At 36.1% G+C, this 23135-nt stretch overlaps 1 protein-coding gene across 8 annotated transcripts in view; it reads left to right on the top strand.

Annotated features, from left to right (window-relative positions):
• NF1 (neurofibromin 1) overlaps positions 1 to 23135 on the top strand; it is a 234233-nt gene that overhangs the window by 120853 nt on the left and 90245 nt on the right. For 6 of the 8 annotated variants that reach the window (XM_053655756.1, XM_053655754.1, XM_053655764.1 and 3 more), the window contains 6 exons: positions 5658 to 5720; positions 10468 to 10626; positions 11139 to 11236; positions 12468 to 12614; positions 15194 to 15340; positions 19204 to 19314. In XM_053655756.1, coding sequence (XP_053511731.1) covers positions 5658 to 5720; positions 10468 to 10626; positions 11139 to 11236; positions 12468 to 12614; positions 15194 to 15340; positions 19204 to 19314 — 725 coding nt within the window. The remainder of the gene's footprint in view (positions 1 to 5657; positions 5721 to 10467; positions 10627 to 11138; positions 11237 to 12467; positions 12615 to 15193; positions 15341 to 19203; positions 19315 to 23135) is intronic. The other 2 variants (XM_053655762.1, XM_053655760.1) reach the window with 1 other exon arrangement.

The raw sequence follows: 23135 nt of genomic DNA, 5'->3' as shown, positions 1-23135 counted from the left end.
TTAGCTACAGCAGTTGGATAAGAAAAAGAAATAAAAGGTATCAGAACTAAAAAGCAAGGAGTAAAAGGAGTTTTGCATGTTACATGATTTTATATATAGAAAATCCTAAAACACAACCAAAAAAATTATTAGGTCTAATCAATGAATTCAGTATGCCTGATACAAATTTAATATGCAAAAGTGAGTAGTTCCTATACATTAAAATGAATTTTATGAAAAAGAAATAGAGATCTGTTTCATTTTCAATAGCATCAAAAACAATAAAACATTTAAGAATAAATTTAACCAAAGAGGTGTAAGATCTCCACACTGAAAACTGTAAGACATTGATGAAAGAAATGAAAGATGACACAGATAAATGGCCGGTATCTCGTCTTCATGGATTGGAAGAATTAATGTTGTTGAAATGTCCGTGCTACCAAAAAACATCTATAGATTCACTGCCATTCCTATCAAGATTCCAAGGGCATTTTTACAGAAGTAGAAAGCATCCCTAAAATTTATATGGAACCACAGAAGCCACATAGCTAAAGTACTCTTGAGAAATAAGAACAAAGCAGGAGGCAACATACTTCCTGGTTTTAAGCCATACGATAAAGCTGTAGTCATCAAACAGGATGGTATTGCATAAAAACAGACAAATACACCAATGGAAACAGAATCAGGAGCCACAAAATGGGCTGAAGCATATCCTGTCAACTAATATTTGACAAGAGAACTAAGAATACTCAATGAAGAAAAGACAGTGTTTTCATAGGTGCTGCTGGGATAATTGGATATTTTACATATGAAAGTGAAACTGGACCCACAGTTTACACCACTCACAATAATTGACTCAAAGTGGATTAAAGGCTTAAATATACAACTTGAAACTATGAAACTCCTAGAAGAGAACTTAGAAATAAAGCTTCTTAACATAGGTCTTTGGTAATGATCTTTTGGATATGACACCTAAAACAACAAGCAGCAACATAAAAAATAAGGAAGCTGGTTGTGTCAAACTAAAAGGCTGCTGCACAGCAAAAGAAACCATCGGCAAAGTGAAAAGACAACCTAGGAAATAGGAAATATATTTGTACACCATATATCTGATAAGGGGTTACTATGCAAAATATACAAAGATCTCATACAACTCTGTAACAAAACAAACAACCCAATTAAAAAAGGGACAAAGGAGCTGAATAGACAGGTACAATGAAAGATACTCAACACAGCAGGTCATTAGGAAAGTGTAAATTAGAACCACAATGAGATACCACCTCAGGCCTGTTAGATGGTCATCATGAAAAAGTTGAGATGATAAATACTGATGTGGATGTGGAGAAAAGGAAACCATTTGGCCTTGTTTGTAGCATTGTAAATTGGTGCAGCCACTATGGAAAACAGTATTGGGGGACTCCAAAAAAGTTAAAAATAGAGCTATTACAGCTATCATATATGATCCAGCAATTTCATTTCTGGGTATATATCCAAAGGGGTGAAAAAACACTAAACTGAAAAGATATCGGCACTCCCATTTTTTTTGCAGCATTATTTGCAATAGCCAAGAAGTGGAAACAACCTAATGTTCATCAGTGGATGAATGGATGAAGTTGTATTTTTATATGTATTTATATATTTAAACATACACACAAGGGGAAATTATCGAAGGAAATCCTATCATTTGTGACAACATGGTTGGCCCTTGAAGGCATTATGCTAAGTGAAATAAGTCAGATAGAAGACAAATGCAGTATGATCTCACTTATATTCAGAATCTGAAAAACAAACTGATAAAGAGATTAAACTTTTGGTTACCAGAGGTGAAGGAGAGGGGAAATTGAAGAAAGGTAGTCAAAGGTACAAATGTTTAGTTACAAAATAAGAGGGATGTAATATATACCGTGATGACTGAGGTTAGAACTGTGGTATGGTGTGTAAGAGAGCTGTTAAGAAGAGTAAATCCTAGGAGTTCTCATCCCAAGGAGATTTTTTTCTCTCTTTGTATTGTATCCGTATGAGAAGATGGATGCTATCTGAACCTAAATCAAACCATGATGCTATATGCCTAACTTACACACCAATGTATGTCAGTTATTTCTCAGTGATGATGAAGGGGTGGTACGGAGAGGGGAGAAGATTAACATGCTTGTGGCAGGTTCTCCCAGGACAGACTGGTCTGTTTATTTTGTGTGAAATGCTACTTATAAAATATATTGAATCATTCAGATCAAATTATTAGTCTTTGTCACACTAGTACTGCATGTAAAACTTCTTGTTCACATGTTTGTAGTCATCCCTACTTGTTGAGGAAATTAGGCCTTTATTCTTTTATGACTTCCACTGTGTTTTTGAATTGCACATGCAGTTTCAAGAATGATTTATTCATTCTGAGGGAAATTAATACAGATCCACGTGGCCTGTTTAAACTGTGATTCTGGAAGAAAACATGAGTGGGTCTGGTGTCTGGGATGGGTGGGTACAGAGGAAAGAAGTTACGCACATTTACTGAAACCATTGCCTTTGTGTCTTTGCAGTCATCCCCAGCCATTTCTTTTCTTTTTTTTTTTTTTAGCCCAGGGTTTCAGTTGCTTAGAGACATTAGCAAGATCAGTGAAATTACCGTTTTTAAAAGCTGTTTCAGGCTGCTCTGTGTGAATTTCTCTCCCATTCCTATTTATAAAGATGTTATCTACAGTATCTATAAAAAACTTTTCACCACATACATAGAAGATAAAGCATACTTAGCATTAAATCTTTCCATTTATCATGACTTTTTCTGCCTTTTCAAAAAAGCTCGAGGAATTTAGGAGAATCCCACATAATTTTTTCAGATAGTTAAATCTCAGAGTAGAGGGTTGTTTAGTTATAACATTAAGCTTAATAGAGTGAATAACATTTTTTCTGAAATTTGGGCATTATTCAGGTTTCTTTTTAGATCTGATTCAGCAGTTCTGTTTAAAAAACAGACAAATGGTGAGCACATACTAAGAATAGTCTAGGTCAACTTCTTGGCTGGCCTACTAGTAACTCTTCAGAGAGCTAATGAATTTTTAAAGTGGCAGTGGCTGTGACTTTTGCTGGTTAAAAGTAAATGGGTACTGCCTACCTGATTACATGGTCTAGTCAATTTCAGTAGAAATTTTCAAGTAGTTGTTGCCCTGAAAGGTTTTGTATCATCAGCAAATTTGGAGTCCAATTTAAGACCATGCTTCTGATAAGTTGAAAGGAACAGGACTTGGCACTAGTAAGTACTTTGGAAATATTTAATGAAGGAATAATTCCCCCTCCCCCATTCCCTCCCACTCAAGCAAACAAGATTATTGGTAGCTTTCATAGTTAGGAAGGGAGGGAAATAGCAAAAATAATTCAGGATAGAGATTGATAATTCAAAAATAATTCAGGACATAGAGGTAATAATTGGTGGCTTACTAAACACTATATGTTTTGCTTTTAAAGCAGTCCATAAAAAAGTCCTATATTATGATAGAACTGAATTATCATATTAAAATTTCACATAAAATTATTCTCTTTAAATTTTGTGTCAGTGGATTGTTTTGAGGTACTGGGTAAACTTGGAATGTAGAGTGCTGTGGAGCAAAGGTATACTATGTTATTTATAAATAGGTTTTTAAAAAATAAGTGATAACAGGCAATTTACATTTACTAGTTAAAAGTAAAGATAGGGAAAAAAAGCATAGATCTTTAGATATTCTTTCACTGAATCTTTTTCCAAATGTAGTTTTCCCCTTAGTTTGCTCTTTTATTTTTATTTATCTTCCCTCTTCTGGCTTTTTCCTCCCCTTTTGACTTTGGCAGTAACATAATGGTACCTTTGTACTTTTATTTCTGTTGAGGGGAATAGTAGTCGATTGTTGTTTTTGTTTTTTCTTCTTCTAATAAACATGGCTTCTGCTTTAGGACCTAAGGGGAAAATTTTGGAAGCTAACTGAGAATTATTGCTAGCTAAACTTGTCTGAGCTTTAGCTCTTTTTTAATTGCAGTTCATATTTTTGGCCATTAAGCCTTTTCCAAATCATGCTTTAAGCAGACTTCTTATTTTATATGCTTTCTTGGTTAGGGGACTGGGTTAAGGTTGTATAAGAAGAGCCAGATAACTGAACAGTGTAGATATATAATTATATAATAATCTGTAATTAATTATATGTAGTTACATTTATAATTATATAAATGCCTTATAATTAATAAGGTATTTTTGTATGTATTTATTTCCACATTTCTTCCTGACAGTTTTAGAATAATGATAAAAGTAATTCCCAGAATAGATATTCTTAAGTTATGGTGAAGAATTCAAAATATAATGATTGTGAATAAATATTATCTTTTTCTAATAAATCTGCTTCTCCAAACAGAAGTGATTTGCACAAATTTTTAAGGCAGTAAGTGATAGTTACATACCATAATTCAAAAAATATGTAAAACTGCATTTTGGTATATATTTATACCAAAATATATTGTGGTATATTTAGTTGCTATACTGTGATATATTTAGTTGCTAGTGCTTTTGTAGATAATTTAAAGTTTAATCTCAAGGTCCATGAGAAAAGGACTGTGTGTTTCTTGGTGTCTCCCAGTGCCTAGGATGGCATCTACCAGGTAGACGCACAATAACTCTTTGGGTGGATGGGGGGACAGGTGGATGAGCAAATGTGTTAGATGCACAGAATTCTTAGAATAAAATGCCGTGTGTAGTGCATTAAGTTTTATTTGGTTTTTAAAATATTTTTAAAGTAATTGTTGTGCCTAGTCTAGTCCAGTCAGGAGTCTTTTAATTTTAAAACAGCTCTTTGGTTTAGAAGAAACTTTGAGGGATGAAACCAATTTGTCTCTGTGGGCTGGGTTTTTTTTTTGGGGGGGTGGTTTTTAGGACATTTTGATAAAATGGTCAAATATGTTAAAAAATTTAAGTAGGCTTACAATTTTATTCTGTAATTTTTCTGCAGTTTCTTCACTTTAATATTAATTAATGCTTGTTTTTAGTTGAGCTGATAACATTCTTCTCCCAAATGTTGCAGAGCTTTAACCTCCTCTGATTAGACTATTTCAGGAAGTAGCCTGGAAACAGAAAAATGTGAAATTTTAAAAGTAATATTTCTTAGAGATTTTCAATTCAGAATGTCTAAAGTGAATTTTTCTATTGTATTCAGTCATTTAATGTTTATTTTTTATCAGTAGGCTTTAAATTAAATGCCAGCTATTTAAAAAAGAAATTTAAGTCAATTGAAGGATACACAGAGAAGTATTTAAATATCAAGAAAAAATCGTGTAGACACATAGAAGCGTTTTTATAGTGTGATCTATTTATAATCAACATTTTATGTAAAATTTATTAAAAGCTAGGAATTAACTGAAATGTAAATATTAAATAAACCCCAATCCACCTGGGGAGAGCTTTTCTGTGATTTATAGCCAGAAATAGTAGATATGATTGTCTCAACATTTCTTGCTGTTTTATTAGTGCTTTGGCTTAAAAAAATGTATTAAAATTGAAATCCAGAAATAAAATTCATCCCTCTAAATTCAGTTGATTTCTAATTTTTTTGTTGATTCCATTTGTGTTACATTTGATCGTGTAATTTTATGTACAAGCCAACATTGTTTTTGTTGCTGTATGTAGTTGGTGCTGTGACTTGTTTGTGCTCATCTCTGTTCTGTAGGCAACTTGCCACTCCCTACTGAATAAAGCTACCGTAAAAGAAAAAAAGGAAAACAAAAAATCAGTAAGTTTGGAGTACTTTTTATTAGCTGTTTCTTTCAAAGCAAAACAAAAATCTTGCTGTTTGTTAAGAACATCTTCACTTCAGCCTATTTGACCTTCACTGTAAAATCATTCTACTAATTCTGGCACAAAATAGCTTTCATTTCAATTAACCCTGGAATTAAGTTACATTGAAACATTCTCTGTGTTCCTTTGGTTTGATTTATCCCAAAGGCATTTTGGGGGCATTTGTTGCATTGGATATCCCTGGTCTAATTTTATCATTGTTGTTGTTGTTGTTGTTTTAACTACAAACGAATGCTAAAGAAACTTAATTTCAAGGCCTTAGGACATGCTGACTCTTCATTTTTGCTTCTTGTTTGCAGGTAATGTGAGTGGTTTCTTTTTCTAGAGCTGAAAGTTTTTCTTAATTGATAGAAGTAAATGGAAGGAAAGTATCACTTTCTAACTTTACCTAAAAGTTGCTGAATTTTATTTTTTACTCTTTATATTTTTATCTCCTAGACCGTCCCTCCCAGCCAAAATTCAAGTATCTGTGCTTAGATCATAAAAATCCTAATGGTAGAATCACTTTTACTTTAGAGAAAATCATCACTAAACTATTGGGACTGAGAACACACTACTGTGGAAATAAAGGATACTCTGAGTCCGTGTTGTAGAGAAATGCCTCATTGTGCAAACATCACAGGAATACACTGCCTGCTTCTATGAAGTTGTCCTAATGTAAAGGGAATAAAATTAGGGCAGGCAAGATTATTTTCTTCCCATGAGTAGAATTTGTCCAAAATATAATGTGCATCTATTACTTTAAATTCGCCATTACCTGTCTGCAGGACCTACCTTTACCCAGTGAGCACTGTGTTCGTGCACATAATGTCAGTGGTTTCAGAGAAAGAGGTAAAGCCTGTGTAGTTAATTTGCTTAAGAAGGTAACTTTAGAATATAGTGTGCAGCTGGTTTCATTTTCTATTCCTTGTCTAAGCTTTACGTAGAATAAATTTCTGTTTTAAATTCAGAACTAAATTAAAATGTGGAGGTAAATTTGTTCAGCAGTGAGCAAATGAATTGGATTGGATGGCCAACTTGCTTGACAAAAACATTTTTTTCTAATGCTTCAGCCTTCTAATTCTCAGCATACATGGGTTTAACATGATGTACACCATCACTGTGGAAATTAATTTACTGTCTCTAACAATCCTGCTCCGTGTTCTACTAATGCCGTTGTGAGTGTGTCACATAAATTAAAATTCAGGCTTTCTGTGTTTCTCTCGCGCATGTTTTCTAGCCTTCCTAACATTGCTTTATTTATTAAGATTTTGTCTAAAATGGTTCCTTGAAATGTTTTTTTTTCCTACTAGTGTTATTTTCAGATTTTTTTTAAGTTTCAGAGTAACACTAAGTTTTGGAGTGTATTTCTCAGCACAGGTGGTATGAGGTCCTCATGAAAACAAAGGGAATGTAATTGGTAATTTGAGATATATTAGAACATGTTCCAAAAAGTATGAAGATAGTATAGTTGTTACAGATTTAAAATGTTGATTTATGGAGATATTGGCTTAATGGAATTTAATCTTTTGAAAGCAAGTTAACTTTTTTTTGGTTTGTATATTTTGTGGATGGGAATATGTAAAATATACAGAGAAGATTCTAGCTTCTGACATAGAGTTGTATAGTCATATTGTAGATAACTCTGTTTATTAGACTCAGGTATATAATGTATAATTAGATTTCCTTTGAGAATTTAATTGTCCACCTAATAACCTAGATAATTAAGGATGTTGGCGTAGTGACTCTCTTGCTGATGCACAGTTTGCGACTGCATTTATTTGTAACATGTAGTTCAGTTTCTACAAAGGGGAATGAAGCCAGTGTTTGTGAACTAGTTTCCGCACACAGAGCGGCCTAACTTTGACTTTTACGAAGAATTTCTTTGGGATCCAAACTAAATTTGTACCCATTAAAAAAAACCTTGAATATGTGAATATTATTATTATTGCTTTTTAAGATTTATTTATTTATCTGTAGAAGGGAAGTAAAGGAGAGAGGGAGAGAAACATCAATGTATGGTTGCCTCTCGTTAGTCCCCTGCTGGGAACTGGCCTGCAACCCAGGCATGTGCCCTGACTGGGAATCGAACCGCGATTGTGTGGTTCGCAGGCTGGCACTCAATCCACTGAGCTACACCAGCCAGGACTTTGAATATGTGTATATTATGAGGTAAAAATACACTGGTGTTAAGTAGTGGGGAAAGAAAAAGAAGTATTGATTGATATTGATTACATTTTATCAGGTTTTAGTTCTAAAATGCAGTGAAACTGCCATCAGTGAGACATGTAATTGGATGACACACAAACCAATGTGTGTTCCTGCTGTGTGGGTTCTTTGAATTTTGATGTGAAGTGTTTTTGAAGATGTGGAATAGATAGAGTAAAGGTGTAATACTTTCCATAAGTTTTACAATATTCTCCCTTTGGGAAGTAATTCACTCAAATTTTCATTAAATTCTGAGACTGTGTAATATTAAGTATAAATCAGGTATAAACGTGAGCCATAACTTCTTTGTGTTAGAGAAGACTAGTAAATAGCTATTACCAAGATGCATTTTAAAAGAACTCTCCATGTGCATGTGAGTTATTCATATTTTTATAAGGCACTTTCACAGGTTAGTATTTTATAAATCAACTGGTTCTTTGGAAATCAAACTATACCTTTTAACTTTTTAAAAACCACTCCAGGATTTCAATGGATTAAACTTAATATATGCTAATTTATTTTAAAAACCTATTTAAACTTAAAGTTTTTAATCCCCTTTCTTCTTACTCTCTCATTTCTTAAAGGCTTTAAAATATTGTAGATTTGTTGATAACGTTTCTTCTGTTTTAAGAACCACTCAGTATCAGTAGTGGTCTAGGAACATTCTGAGACTGTATGAAGAATTGTGTCTGTTTATCTACATGTTCATTTTTCTGTTCCTCCTCCTCCAAAGGCTGAACACTGAACTACAGCACTTGAATATTCTTCTCAATTCTGTTTCTAAAACTATATTTCAACTAAAAATAACTCTAAGACAGTCTTTAGGTTTTAAAGCCGTTCTAACTAAGGCTGCTACATTTAGCTGCTTTCACCAGTTTCCCCTTCTTTACGGGTAAGGTTGTTCTTCGTGCAGTGGCACTTCCAGTGCTGTAACACAAAGAAAGCCTTCTGGGCTTCGTAGCAGAAATGGAGGTGAGAATACATGAGCTGTATAATTCACCTCTGTTATCTCCTCTTACAAAGAAAGATTTTCTTTGGCTTAAAAAGTCATTTTGTAAAAGTCTTATTTTTACTAATTGTCTTATTTTTACTAATTCCCTATCAGATATGATAGAAAATAATTTTAGGATTTTAGGCAGCAAGTAAAAACACATTTAAAATGTATACCACATGAAGCACTAAAGGAAATAGAATGAAATGAAATAATCTTTACTCTCTCTAGAATTAATCTGGATTTAGTGAGCCATGTGAATTCATGAAAAGATGTCCTACTTCTTTGAGGCATTGTGAAGACAACTAGAGTTATGTGAGATTCTGCACATGAGTCCCATTCACTCATTTTCTCCCAGCATCCTTCGAAATGCTGCAGGCTTGTCCCCAGAACCGCAGAGACCTGAGCGGAGTGCTGGCTTCTTGGCACTACAGTTACCACTGCTTTAAGAAGCAGTTAGTCACAATAAGCAAGAAAAGTTGTAGAGATTAAAATGATACATAAATGTTTTTTAACAATAAATGTGTTATCTGTAGAAAAATGTAAATTTCAAAAATAATTTCCATCTTAACTTAAAGCAGGAGGCACTAGGAGGAGATGGGAGCTGTGCCAGTTCATTAACACTTTCCCCAGTCTAACCCATTACCTTACTTTCCAAGTAGGGCATCTTATTAAGAGAAAATTAATTCATTTTAAATATTGGGCTCACATTGTTTTTCAGTGTGGGCAGCTATTTTTTGAATTCTTAACTTTATATATATATATATATATTTTTTTGACAGAATCAATTTAAATTGAGGTTCACATAGGGGTTCTGTTTTTGGTTGGTGGATCCTTTTTGTTTTTAGGTCCCAAGAATTCCCGTTCTTCCATGGTTTAAATAATAGGTAGGTCCTCATGTTATAAAGCATTCTGATGAAGAAAAGAAACTGGCAATGTAATGTTACTTGTAAGTAAGTTTTTTCTCTTGATAGGAATCTAAGAAAACTAAGTTTTATTTTGTTGGAAAGCATTTTGCTCAAGAAATTTAATTGTACCTGGTACACACCAAAATGTAAGTATTTACTATTAGGTATTAGATATTTAGGGGTATGCTGTTGAAAACTTAGCCACATCTTAATGAGTTGATCATATTCTTATGTGTTAATCTTAGTAAAATATGATAACCTTTGTGTGAAAAGTTGATCTGCTTTTATTACTCATAAAATTGCAGTACAAATAATAGTAACAAAATTAAGATCTCTTTTTAGGTCTCTTCTACAAAACTTATTCATGGGATTTTTCCTTTTTCTTAGATATCTATATTGTATTTTAAAATGATGGAAAGCAAGAATTGAGGATGAACTTTACTGATATTTTGGGAGTAGGAAAAAATAGAAAAGTATTGTTCACGAGGATTGGTCTAGTCAGAGCTTTTGTGCAAAGTTTGACCTTCAAGTTCTTTCTTCCCATTTGCTTGTTTTAACTCAAAGCACATACTCAATTCTCTACTCCTTGTTTTTAGGTGGTTAGCCAACGCTTTCCTCAGAACAGCATCGGTGCAGTAGGAAGTGCCATGTTCCTCAGATTTATCAATCCTGCCATTGTCTCACCGTATGAAGCAGGGATTTTAGATAAAAAGCCACCACCTAGAATTGAAAGGGGCTTGAAGTTAATGTCAAAGGTGAAGAAGTATTTTGATAATCTGTTTTAAATTTTCTTTCAACTAAAATTTCAGTTTCATATTCACTGTACTTCCTCTTTTTACTTTTGAAATGTCTTATAGTTTTCACTTAAATGCTTTTGTTTTATTTTTGTCTGTGTTACAAAGGAATTCATTAGACTGATACCTGGGGTATCTTATCATGAGAAAATATTTTAGAAAATCTTTTTTTTAAGCTAGTTTTCTATGTTATCATACTGGAAATTCTGAAATGGAAACAAAAATGGGTAGTACATGATTTTTTTAAAAAGACGTTAAAATTTTTTAACATGCACTTTTATATATGTAAGTATTTGTGTGTATATTAATTATATTTGGTAAAGCATAGAAACAACTTCTAGTATTTATAGAATAAGGAATAATTGAGTCAGTAATTATATTGATGACAATTCATGTTTTTTAACAAACATACAGATGTGTAGACTTCATACAATAAATAATCTGATTTTTTATTACCTTGTTTTATTGTTCAGATACTTCAGAGTATTGCCAATCATGTTCTCTTCACAAAAGAAGAGCATATGCGGCCTTTTAATGATTTTGTAAAAAGCAACTTTGATGCAGCACGAAGGTAAGCCGCCTGCCACGTGGTCGATTGCTCTGTTTGAATCAAATATTTTCACTTAGTGTACAGGAAGCTCCTGGTTAGGTTTTTTTCTTTTTCCTTTCTAGGTCAGGAACATGGTAAATCTTATTTTGCTATAAAAGACGTAACGAAGTAAATCTATATTCTTTATAATTTGGTAGTGTTTTCCATAATTCAAAACCCAAAGGGACTTTTGACATATTTTTGACATATTACTAGAATAAAAGATTTAAGGTTGTCACAATATAGAGCAGAGAAAGTAGGAAAAGATTCCTTTTAGTAAAAACTTAAAACAAAAAAATGATACAGATAATGCATATCAGTGTAAAAATCATAATTATTTTTATGTTAGAATATTTTTGATACTTCAGTTTAGAAGTGTATCTGAACTAAAATGTTACTCTTTAAACCAAGTAATGCACATGTATACAATTTTGTTCATGAGTAACTGGACAACTGTTGGGAACTCTTATTATGATTTAAGAAACCTTAAGGTCTTTAAAGTTTTCATAACTAAATAGTTGCTTTCTGTTTATCTTTCTGAGTTAGTTTATCTGTAAACTAGGGATTATATTTACCTGAGTTGACTTTAGAGAGACAAATGAGGTAATTTATGAGAACATGCTGTATAAATGTCAATTAATGTCCAGAGTTCTGCCTTTTCCTGTAGTCTGAATCTAATTGATCTGACTCATAGTCTAAGCTAAATTGTGCAGCTCTTTCCGTTTTTCATCATAATTCATGTCAGTTTCCTTCTAATTGGAGTTTAAAAGGTATATTGTTCAACTGCAACCCATATTGGAGGAAAAGTGAATGTCGACATAGGATTCATGGTCTAGCTGTTGACTGTTTATAGCAAGTTCAGAGACGAGGCTCTGATCCTGGCTCTCACCTGCAGGTGATACAATTTGGGAGAGGTCTTTTGAGTTGCTTGGGCAACTTATTTGTACGTTATTGGCTTCTCCCCACAGCCTCATCCTTCTAAATTTGGGATTCGTCTGACTGCAGAGCCTACTGTGAAGGTGCAGCTAGGTGTCAGAAATGAGAACCAAGTTTCTCCTTGTCCCTTCTTTTCTTGTTTAATGATGGTCACTCTGAATACGTCTCCATGTGTGTAATGTCTGTTATTTCACAGAGTTACTTTTTATAAATTTAATTCCAACATAGCTATGAGTGTATCTGGTTTTTAAATTCTAATGATTTTCTATTTTTGAAGGTTTTTCCTTGATATAGCATCTGATTGCCCTACAAGTGATGCAGTAAATCATAGTCTTTCCTTCATCAGTGATGGCAATGTGCTTGCTTTACATCGTCTGCTCTGGAACAATCAGGAGAAAATTGGCCAGTATCTTTCCAGCAATAGGTAAGATTTCCCAGTCATGGGCATATTGAAAATCGGTTTAAATGTATATTAATAAAATTATTGGTTATAAATAATGCTTTTTCTTTATATCTTTTTAGAATAAGAATTATGGTTTGGAAAAAGAAATGTAGGCTCTTTCTGAAAATATGCAGGCAAAAAGTTAAGTCATTCATTAAATGATCAAAAAGCCTACCTAGGTGCTACAGACTTTTTAAAAAAGATTTTATTTATTTATTTTTAGACAGAGGGGGAGGGAGAAAGACAGGGAAAGAAGCATCAATGTGTGGCTGCCTCTCATATACCTTCTACTGGGGACCTGGCCCACAACCTAGGCATGTGCCCTGACCGGGAATCAAACCGGAGACCCTTTGGTTCACAGGCCAGCACTCAGTCTACTGAGCCACACCAGTCAGGGCTATCCTTTTTTTTTTTTTTTAATGTTAAGCTAGGAAATCACGAATGAGCCCTTTGGGTTTTTGATTTGTAAACTATACTATATTATGTACAGAAGTTTAAACAGGACAGAAGTTTAAATTTATTAGAAGATCAAATGAGTATTGGCATTTGAATCTGAAGAGCAGCTCATTCTTAGGAATTTCATAATTAAAACTTTGTCAATGTTTTAATTTTATAATAACCCCATTTGTGATACTCTTAAGTATATGCTTTATATAGAAAATACTCAATAACTGAAAATTATTTAGTTGGGAATTGTTTCCTTAGTTGTTTTAGTTAGTCTTTGTAACCTGAATTACTTGCCATCTTTTCTAGTTATGTATCTTTGTTTATAAAGGGCCCAAATTCCTGTATATGAAGAGTTCTCTCACAAAGGTAAAATGAGTCTAGATCAGTGTTTAAATGCCAAGAAGAGTGGTTTGCTCATTCATAGAAAAGGTAGAAGACCATGGAACCAAGACTAAGAATTGACTAGGAGAGAGAGCGTTTCAGTCCTTCGTGGGTTATTATGGATGGAGGTGGACATGGGCATGACTGATGTGCTCCCTAAAGCAGAAAAGCAAAGATGCTGCATCTGGGAGACACTGAAGGAAACTGTGGCCCTTTTACATGCAAACATTGGTCTCTCTTACATAATTCACGAACACATTCATGTAGTTTGATGCTAGAGAAAATTTTAAAAATTAATTTTTATAAAACACATACATTTTAAATGCACAAAAAAGGTATGAAAATAATATAACAGAGATCCATGTCTACCACCTTGCCTTAACATTTATTTTGCTATATTACTCTAGATCTTTATAACATTTTATTTCTTGGGAAAAATATTTCTTTCTAAAGAATTGACAAAATTCTCCCTGGCTGGCGTAGCTCAGTGGATTGAGCGCAGGCCTGCAAACCACATGATCGTGGTTTGATTCCCAGCCAGGGCACATGCCTGGGTTACAGGCCAGTTCCCAGCAGGGGACTCACAAGAGGCAACCATACATTGATATTTCTCTCCTTCTCTCCTTCCCTTCCTTTCTAAAGATAAATAAATAAAATACTTTTTAAAAAAGAATTGACAAAATAAGGAAATTATAAGTATTATAGTTTTGTGTTTTCAAATTTTGTAAAACTGACATATTGAATATAATTTCCCCACATAACATTTCTATTAGAGATATGTTAATATTTCATTGATGACTGTATTACAGTGTAGTTTGCATTTCCTGATTGATGGATACTTAGGTCTGTTTCCTGTTTTTCACTGTTTTAAATAGTGATGTAATGAATGATGCCATACTCATCCCCTTGCGTATTACTTAGATGTGCAGTGGCTCCTTCCCGGGGCACGCGCACCCGCGGCCTCACTAGCTGCCGCCACATGGTTTTCAGAGTGGGCGCGCCCATTCACCCTCCGCCCTGCAGCCTGTGGGCCTGCTTTACACAGTCTGCCCAGAGTTGGGCGTTGGCAGACTTCGCAGTTTTTGCCAGTATGATGTTTGTAAAATAGTATCTTGTTATTTTTACGTAGTTTTAAATATTTAATAGTTATTGAAAATCCATAATTAGTCTGGTTAAGCAGAAATAAGATATCAGGGACAGTATGTCTAATTCTTAAGTAGTAGTTTCTCAAACTGGATTATTTTTACCCTGAGAGAAGTGTTATTTTTACTTACTGATTGTCCATTTAATGGTACTGGATTAAGAACACTAGGAAAGAGCCCTGGCTGGTGTAGCTCAGTGGATTGAGCGCAGGCCTGTGAAACAAAGGGTCACCTGTTCGATTCCCAGTCGGGGCACATGCCTGGGTTGCAGGCCAGGTCCCCAGTGGGGGCCACATAAGAGGCAACCACACATGGATGTTTCTCTCCCACTCTTTCTCCTTCCCTTCCCCTCTGTCTAAAAATAAATAGATAAAGTATTTTAAAAAACCACTAGGAAAGAGAGAATTGTTAGGTAAATGTTGTAGTTTGGGGAGTGACCGTATTTCGAAGGTGTCTCAGTGTGTACTTACACCCCCAGTGTCTCTCATGAGTCAGTGGAAACCTTAGCTTACGGTCAGATAAAAAGCAATGAATGGCAGTCTAAAGAAATGTGTGCTCGCTGCTTTTTCCTAAGTAGTTTCCTGTGTCTAGGGATCACAAAGCTGTGGGGAGACGGCCTTTTGATAAGATGGCAACACTTCTTGCGTACCTGGGGCCTCCGGAGCACAAACCTGTGGCAGATACACACTGGTCCAGTCTTAACCTTACCAGTTCCAAGTTCGAAGAGTTCATGACTAGGTAAAGTACCATCTTGTTTGCTTTCTTTCTGGTTGAGGTACGAGGTTTACTACTAGACAAGTTGTTAGATATGCTTCAGTTTTTGACAGATAATTATCAGGAAGGATGTGTACCTAATAACCACATTGCCATATTTGGGGATTTAAATTTTTTTTACCCTTTATATTGTTGAAATGTGATTTTTTAATCCTTGATTTTCTTATGTAAAAATAATAGTGTCTTACTGAGTAGTACTTTGTCATGTTGCTTTGAGGTGTTTTTGCATTAATTCTTATAAGGGGAGTATAGATAACATAATTTTTATACTATAGTTAAAGAAAATAGTATTCTAGTAACTGTTTATGGGGTTAGGTGGGTACTTGAAATATGGAGAGGATACTTTGTAAAATACATGATTTTCTAGCCACTATGCTGTACATCTGGAACTAACACAGAATGATAGTGAATGTAAACTAATTGAAATATTTTTTTAAAAAAGAAAAATATAGGTCAAAGTATGTAACTAATTTGCCCAAGATTCCACATCTAATTCATAGGTCTTTTGGTTCTAAGTGCTGGGCTCTTTATACCGCACTGTAACATTTTTCAGAACCCTCCTAAAAGTTAATGAGATTTAGACTGGGGCTCAGAAAATTAGTATACTTCAATATTGCTATGAAATTTCTGAGGATATTTGCTTGAATATCATTTAGGAGGATTTAGTTTGTGAGCTAAATAAACAGTGCTTGTTGTTGGATGTTTACTTGTATGACATTATAATGAAGGTAGTGCTGAATCCTTTAGTCTTTAAAGTACCTTTCATAGTACTTTATACTAAGTCCCCTAGTATGTGCTTCATAGTGACTGTGGGTTAAGTGTTTTGTTCGTAGTATTGCCAGAAGCAGAAAGAAAGAAGCAGAACCTGACATTCAGAAGTTAATTCACATAAAGATTTGCATATAATGTGCCTTGCATTGTAAGTGCCTATTATTATTAATCACGTTATAGATACAGTAGTTCCCCCTTATGCATGGGTTAGCTTTCCATGGATTCAGTTACCTATTGTAAAACACAGTCTGAAAATACTAAATGAAACATTCCAGAAGTGAATAATTCATAAGTTTTAAATTATGTGCTGCTGTGAGGAGAGTGATGACATGTTGTGCCGTCCTTCACTGTCGGTCTGGGCTGTGAGTCATCCCTTTGTCCGGTGTGTGGGTGCGGTAGACGCTGTCACCTGTTAGTCACGCGGCAACTGTCTCCGCTCTCGGGCTGACTGTTGTGGAATCCCAGTGCTCGTGTTCGGGTGGTCCTTGTTTCACCTCATGATGAGTACAGGGCCGTTCACATAGCGTTTGTTAGCATTTATAATTGTTCTATCTCATTATTAGTTATTGCTGTTAATCTATTAGTCTGCCTAGTTGATAAATTCAACTTTATTACAGGTATGTGTGCATCAGAAGAAATCATAGCTTATATAGGGTTTGTTACTATTTGTACTTTCAAGCATCCACTGGGGGTCTTGGAATATATTCCAGGGGAGTAACGGGAAACTACCATAGATCATGTTTCAGTACACATGACTCTAATTCTTTGATATTGTTAAAATATATATGAATATGTCAATCCAACCTTTTGGTTACAGGACAATATTCCAACCAACTGAGCCACACCACCTGGGTGGGACCTTAATATAAGATAAAAGCGGTTTTCAGAATAGGGAGATTAAAATGGACTATTAAGAAGTAGTGGTACAGCTGAGTAACCATTTGAAAAAGGTTCTGATACCATTCATGAGAATGAAAAGGTTGAGAAACTGAACTCTTAAAAACCAATAAGTTACTCAAAAACTTCCATCTAAAAAAAATACCATGAGACTTCCCCCAAGATGGAGGCATAGGTGGAGACGCGGTGCTTTCTCACACAACCAAGTTTAGAGACAACTAAATATTAGCAACAGAAAACAGCCAGAACACAGAAAATTGAACTGTTCGGAAGTCTGATAACAACAAATTCTTCAGCCTGACCGGTAAGGGGCGAAACCAGCAGCTGGCGGAGCGGGGTTGCACAGGAAAACTCGGTCAGACGGACTCAGGCGTGTGGAATCCAGGCACAGGGTTGGATCTAGTGAGAGACCCATCAAGCGACCTGGGGGAAACAACGAGGGAGCAGGGCTGCAGGTTGACTGTGGTCTCGCATTCATGCGTGGATAGACAAGCGAGGGAGTGGGCGATTAGACGGGAGCCAGCGGGACCCCGCAGTGAGTGGCAGCAGAGGGTGCCACCATTTCCCTGCTCTGACCCCGCCTCCACATACAGTGTCACAACCCAGCGACCTGGGAGTCCAAGGCTCCGCTCCTCATACTTAACGGGCAGGACCAGACCAAAAATGGCTCAAGAAGATCTCAAAGCCCCAGAGCCTATAAATCTAAGCCATGAAGAAATAGCAAAACTCTCAGACGCACAGTTTAAAACACTGGTCATCAGGATCCTCACAGAACTGGTTGATTATAGCCACAAATTAGACAAACATATGAAGGCGAAACTAATTGAAATGAATGGAATTACACAAAAAACCAATAGCGATGAAAAGGAAACTGGGACTCAAATCAATGGAGTGGACCAGAAGAAAGCAAATAATGGCCAAACAGAAGTGAAGAAGCAAGAATTCGAAAAAATGAGGAGAGTGTTAGAAACCTCCAGGACATCTTTAAACGCTCCAACATCTGAATTATAGGGGTACCAGAAGGGGGAAAGGCACCCCTTTCCCCCAGTGGAAAACTTATTTGAACAAATAATAAAGGAGAATTTCCCCAATCTGGCAAAGGAAATAGACTTCCAGGAGATCCAGGAAGCTCAGAGAGTCCCAAAGAAGTTGGACCCAAGAAGAAACACACCAAGGCACATCAGAATTACATTAGCCAAAATTAAAATGGAGAGAATCCTAGAAGCAGTCACCTACAAAGGGGTGACTGTCACCTACAAAGGAGTCCCCATCAGACTGTCAGCAGATTTCTCAAAAGAGACCTTACAGGCAAGAAGGGGCTGGAAAGAGGTATTCCAAGTCATGAAATCCAAAGACCTACAACCAAGATTGCTCTATCCAGCAAAACTTTCATTGAGAATGGAAGGACAGATAAAGTGCTTCTCAGATAAGATCAAATTCAAGGAGTTCATCATCACTAAGCCCTTATTATATGAAATGTTAAAGGGACTTACCTAAGAAAAAGAAGTTAAAAAAAGATGAACAGTGAAAGGACAGCAAACTCACTGTTATTAACAACCACACCTAAAACAAAAGCAAACTAAAAGGACAGCTAGATCAGGAGTGGAAACATAGAAATGAAGATCTCAAGGAGGGTTAGCAACAGGGGAAGTGGGAGGAGGAGAAGGGGGAGAAGGTACAGAAAATCAGCAGCATAGACAGTAGATAGAAAGTAGATGGGGGGCAAGAATAGTATGGGAAATATAGAATCTAAAGAACTTGAGACACATGGTCATAAACTAAAGGGGGGGGTAATGGGGATGGGGGTAGGGTGGAGGGGAATGAAGGGGGGGAATAGAACAACTGTAACGGCATAATCAATAAAAAGTATAAATGAAAAAAAAAATACCATGATTAAAAACAATTGTATGGTTAATATCCCTGTCTACTAGTTTTCTTAGGATAGGCCTAAGAACTACTCTGTGTGGTTCAAAGAGTGACCCCTCAAACAGTTTATTACCTGTTGCCAAATTGCCCTTCAAAGGTGGGGAGAAGGACATACCATCTACCTCTCTGGGTACTTTGTTATTTTGCATATTTTATTATTGGTCCAGTTGTAGATTTTTGTAAGTACTCGACAATATAAAGCCTATGACCGCTTTGTTCTTCTTTTCTTGCAGGCATCAAGTACATGAAAAAGAAGAGTTTAAGGCTTTGAAAACATTAAGTATTTTCTACCAAGCTGGGACATCCAAAGCTGGGAATCCTATATTTTATTATGTCGCACGGAGGTAAGGGGTACTATGTTGTAGTTTCTCTTAACAAAATTTGAAAATGCTAGCAAATACAGAGAGAGAGTGTGAGCGTGTCAGCAAGTTCAGGTTTTGCTATTTGACTGGACAAGAATTGAAAACGACTTTATCTGGGAGAATATAGCTGGGTAAATAGCTATCTTGTCCTGAAATAATGTGCAGTATAGTAGAAATTGCTTTTCATATTACCCATTTGATATTGGCTTCTCTTTCCTACATCAACTTTTTAATGCTACCTACAATGGATTAATTAGTAAAGACTAAAAAACATTACAAAGGATTTTTTGTTTTTAGGTATATTCTGATTATATAATATTTACAACATCATCAGGAACTTTTCTTTTTAGCAGAAATGAAACTTTAAGCATCTGTTTCTGTACACTTTTGGTGATAGGCTGTATAAGGTAGCGTCAGTGTGATTTAACAAATAGTTCAGAGAAGCTGTGGGAGATTTCTATAAAGATGGTGTAGGAGGTGACAGGCTCGAAAATTGGTTGTGTTTCTTCGTGCTGTCTTCAGTTAAGTCCAGTTCCTAGAAAGCTTGCGTGGTACTGCAGGGAGCCCGTCCCTAACAGTAGGTACATGCCTGTGCTGCATGGCCTCCCTGCTTCTTCTCCCGGCTTCATTTTCCCTTCCTTGAGAACTCATCTGTGACATGATTTGGTCAGTTTTACTTCTTCCCACTTAGTGTGACGTGAATTCATGGCTAACTGAACCTTAGAGACAGTGTCATGTAATAGAGACCCCCGGAATGGCTTTGGGATATCAAGGAGTTTGGAATATCAAGGACTGTTTAGTCTTACTGTTGCTATTCACTAGCTGTAGGAATTACCTAGTCTTTCTGAGTTCCTGAATTTAACTTTATATGAATTGAGGAATGATGCCAGTAGACTTGGTAGCCATGGGTGGCAAAAACTAGGTGTGTATGGAAAACAAACGGGAGCTGAGAAATAATGGGAAAGAAAGGAAGGTGGAAGATGGGGAACTCATTTAACCAGACAATTCAGATAGCGTTGAGATTAAGAAGTCCCGAGAACTGGGGCATTAGGGTATCGTACCCTTAGCTTTCCTCTTTAACAATTCCGAGTAACATCTCTTCACCTTCTCATGAAAGTCTCCTCTTCAGCTTTTTCTCAGTTGCTGTTTTAAATTGCCTAAGGTAATTTTTGAGATGAACCGTATTTATATTCCATCCTTAATCTTTAATACAGCCAGTGTATTTTGACTTTCCCTAATTTAGCTAAATGATGAAAAGTAAAACATTGGAGAGAGATGTAGGTAGATATGTGTCCTCCTCCCCCTTTAAATTCTTAATTAGTTTATAAGTAAAGATTTCTCATAAACCTCAAAACAGGTTGTTTTCTTCACAGTCAGAGGGAGCATGTAAGTTTATGTTCCTTCTCGGTGATGATCTAAAAGGCCACATGAAAGCAGGATGGGCCGGATGCACACACTCTCGGGGGCTAGTCAGTGGGCTGTGTGGGAAGCCCAGGTATGAGAGTGCTGAGGATTCCCTGCTCTGCTGCTTGTTAGCTGTGTCAGCTTAGACAAGTTAATTTTTCTGAATCTGTTTCTTCATACATTAAAAAAGGGGTGGGGTGTGCTTATAAAAAACTGTGCTGTCTGCCTCTCCCAAGTGTTTTGTGACCTCTAAGATTCTGTACAAAATGTTTGAAGTTTTCTTTTTTGTTTGTTTTTCTGATACAACCACTGCCAATTTTAGATTTTCAGTCCTTTCAGTTTCTTACTTAGACTTACTAGAACTCTTCCTGGCCTGCAGTTTCACCTGGTGGGAAGAAGCCTTAGCTCCAGGAGGGAAGAGCACCCAGTGGCTTACTACTAGTTTTAAATACCTTGCAAGTGTATTTTGAAACCATTTTTCCCCCACTGCCATCACTGAGACTTTTTGTGAGCTCTTACCTGTCCTAATGCAGCATTATCCTCCTTTCCCCAGTCTCCAGGTCACTACTTCCAGCCCATCTTAGAATTACTTCTGGAGAAGGTTTCCAGTACAGAACTAACCATGTCTCTCTCGGTGTGTTAAATAGCACCATTGACTCCCCATGTAAAGTCCAGGTGCTTTATTGAGGCATACAGGGGCCCTTAATTTTGGCCTGTTTTAGTTTCTAATGTTTTCTTGCTATTGCTCCCATGTACCTGTGCTCCTGCCCTGTAGTAGTTCAAGTGTCATAAATACAAGGACACTGTTGCCACAGTGTTTATAGTGGCGAAAGGAAAAAAGACTGCAATATAACTAATGTTTGAATTTTTGAATAAATGATTATAGGTCAGTGTTATGGAGTAATGTGCAGTGTGTTAAAGGTGGGGTTTTTTTGTTTTTTTTTTTTTGTTTTTTTTGCTTGTTACAAGGGACAGAACAAAATTCAAAGTTGTATAAGCCAAAGGGAATGTCAGTTGACACATGTCCCTAAGAAGATCAAGGGGTAGCCTGGCTCCTTGTGTGACTCCATGCAGCACTAGTGTCATCTGGAAGGTATTTGTCTTCCCTGTGTCTCGGCTCCACTTTCTTTATGTTCATTTGATTCCTCAGCAGCTCTTCCTAAGCTGTAGCCAGCAGTGGTTTGTGTTCTCCCAGCTCAAGGACCCCAGGGGAGAAACATCTCTTTCCCAGTAGTTATATCAGAAGTTCTGGTTTTATTGGCCTGCCTTAAGTCACAAGTTAATTCTCCAGGCAGTTACTATGGCAAGGGGGGTGGAATTGCATGGCTGAGTTACATGTCCAGTTATTGGAGCTCAGTGGTGAAGCCCACCCTAGTCAACCAAAAAGGGGATTACAGGGGCAGGGTCCCCCTGGGGAAAATTGCATCGCTGATACCAGAATGAGGAGTTCGGTGAGGAGTGATGAGGAGTTTCTGAGCTGTCAAAAGTAACAGAAGTCCCCTAATGCCATGCTGCTTTTAAAAGACACAGAAGGATGATTCTGACACTTACGTACAAGGTGCAGAGCGATATGGGTATGTGTGTGTAGTATGTATCGACTGAGAATTGTATGAAAGTACACACACCGAATTGCTCATCTTGCTTGAGTATCTCAGGGAGTCTGATTGGAGGAGGTAGAGGGCCCATTATAATATTTCTATCGTATATCTCTGTACTGTTAGACTTGTTGCCAAGAGCACATACTAATTTTTAGAATAATAAAAAATATAAAACCTAAAAGTTACAATGAAGAGTTTTCTTGAATATAGTAATTCCTGGCAGTTGCTCTTTGGGTGGAGGTAGTAGTAGTAATAACAGCTAACATTTACTAAGCACTTTGTCTGCATCAGACAACTGTGCATATTTTATAACTTTTCATTTAACCTTCACAATAACCTTCTGAGGTATAATTAGTAACTGTGATTGACGTGTATAAGCTGAAACTTAGAGAAGTTGTTAGTTCTTCCTGGACCTAGTTGTCAGAATGACCTGGAGAACTCAAACAAACCAATCCCTGGCCCTACTTTGAGCTGCCAAGTCAAAATCTCAGAGGTAGAGCCTAATCCTGTGTATTTAACAGGCACCCCCAAGTGATTCATTTGTGGTCAGTTTATTGCTGAAGTTTGTTTGAGAATTTCACTGGTTCATGTATTTAACTCATGGTAGCACAAGCTAAAGAACCAGAGCTGTTTCAGACTGTAACAACTGCACTATTAATAACATGGTTATTATCCCTGTTAAAATTCTACACTAGGTTTTTGGTTAGATTAACCTTTGTATCAGTGGAACAATATGAAAATCTCAGCAATAGTTACAAGGTTTATTTCTATAAGGAAGAATTCTGAATTCTAGGCCTCTGA

This window comes from Artibeus jamaicensis, unplaced genomic scaffold (genome assembly GCF_021234435.1).
Source record: "Artibeus jamaicensis isolate MK-2021 breed Jamaican fruit bat unplaced genomic scaffold, CSHL_Jam_final contig_1998, whole genome shotgun sequence".
Lineage (NCBI taxonomy): Eukaryota > Metazoa > Chordata > Mammalia > Chiroptera > Phyllostomidae > Artibeus > Artibeus jamaicensis.
This window is presented reverse-complemented; position numbering and strand designations above follow the sequence as displayed.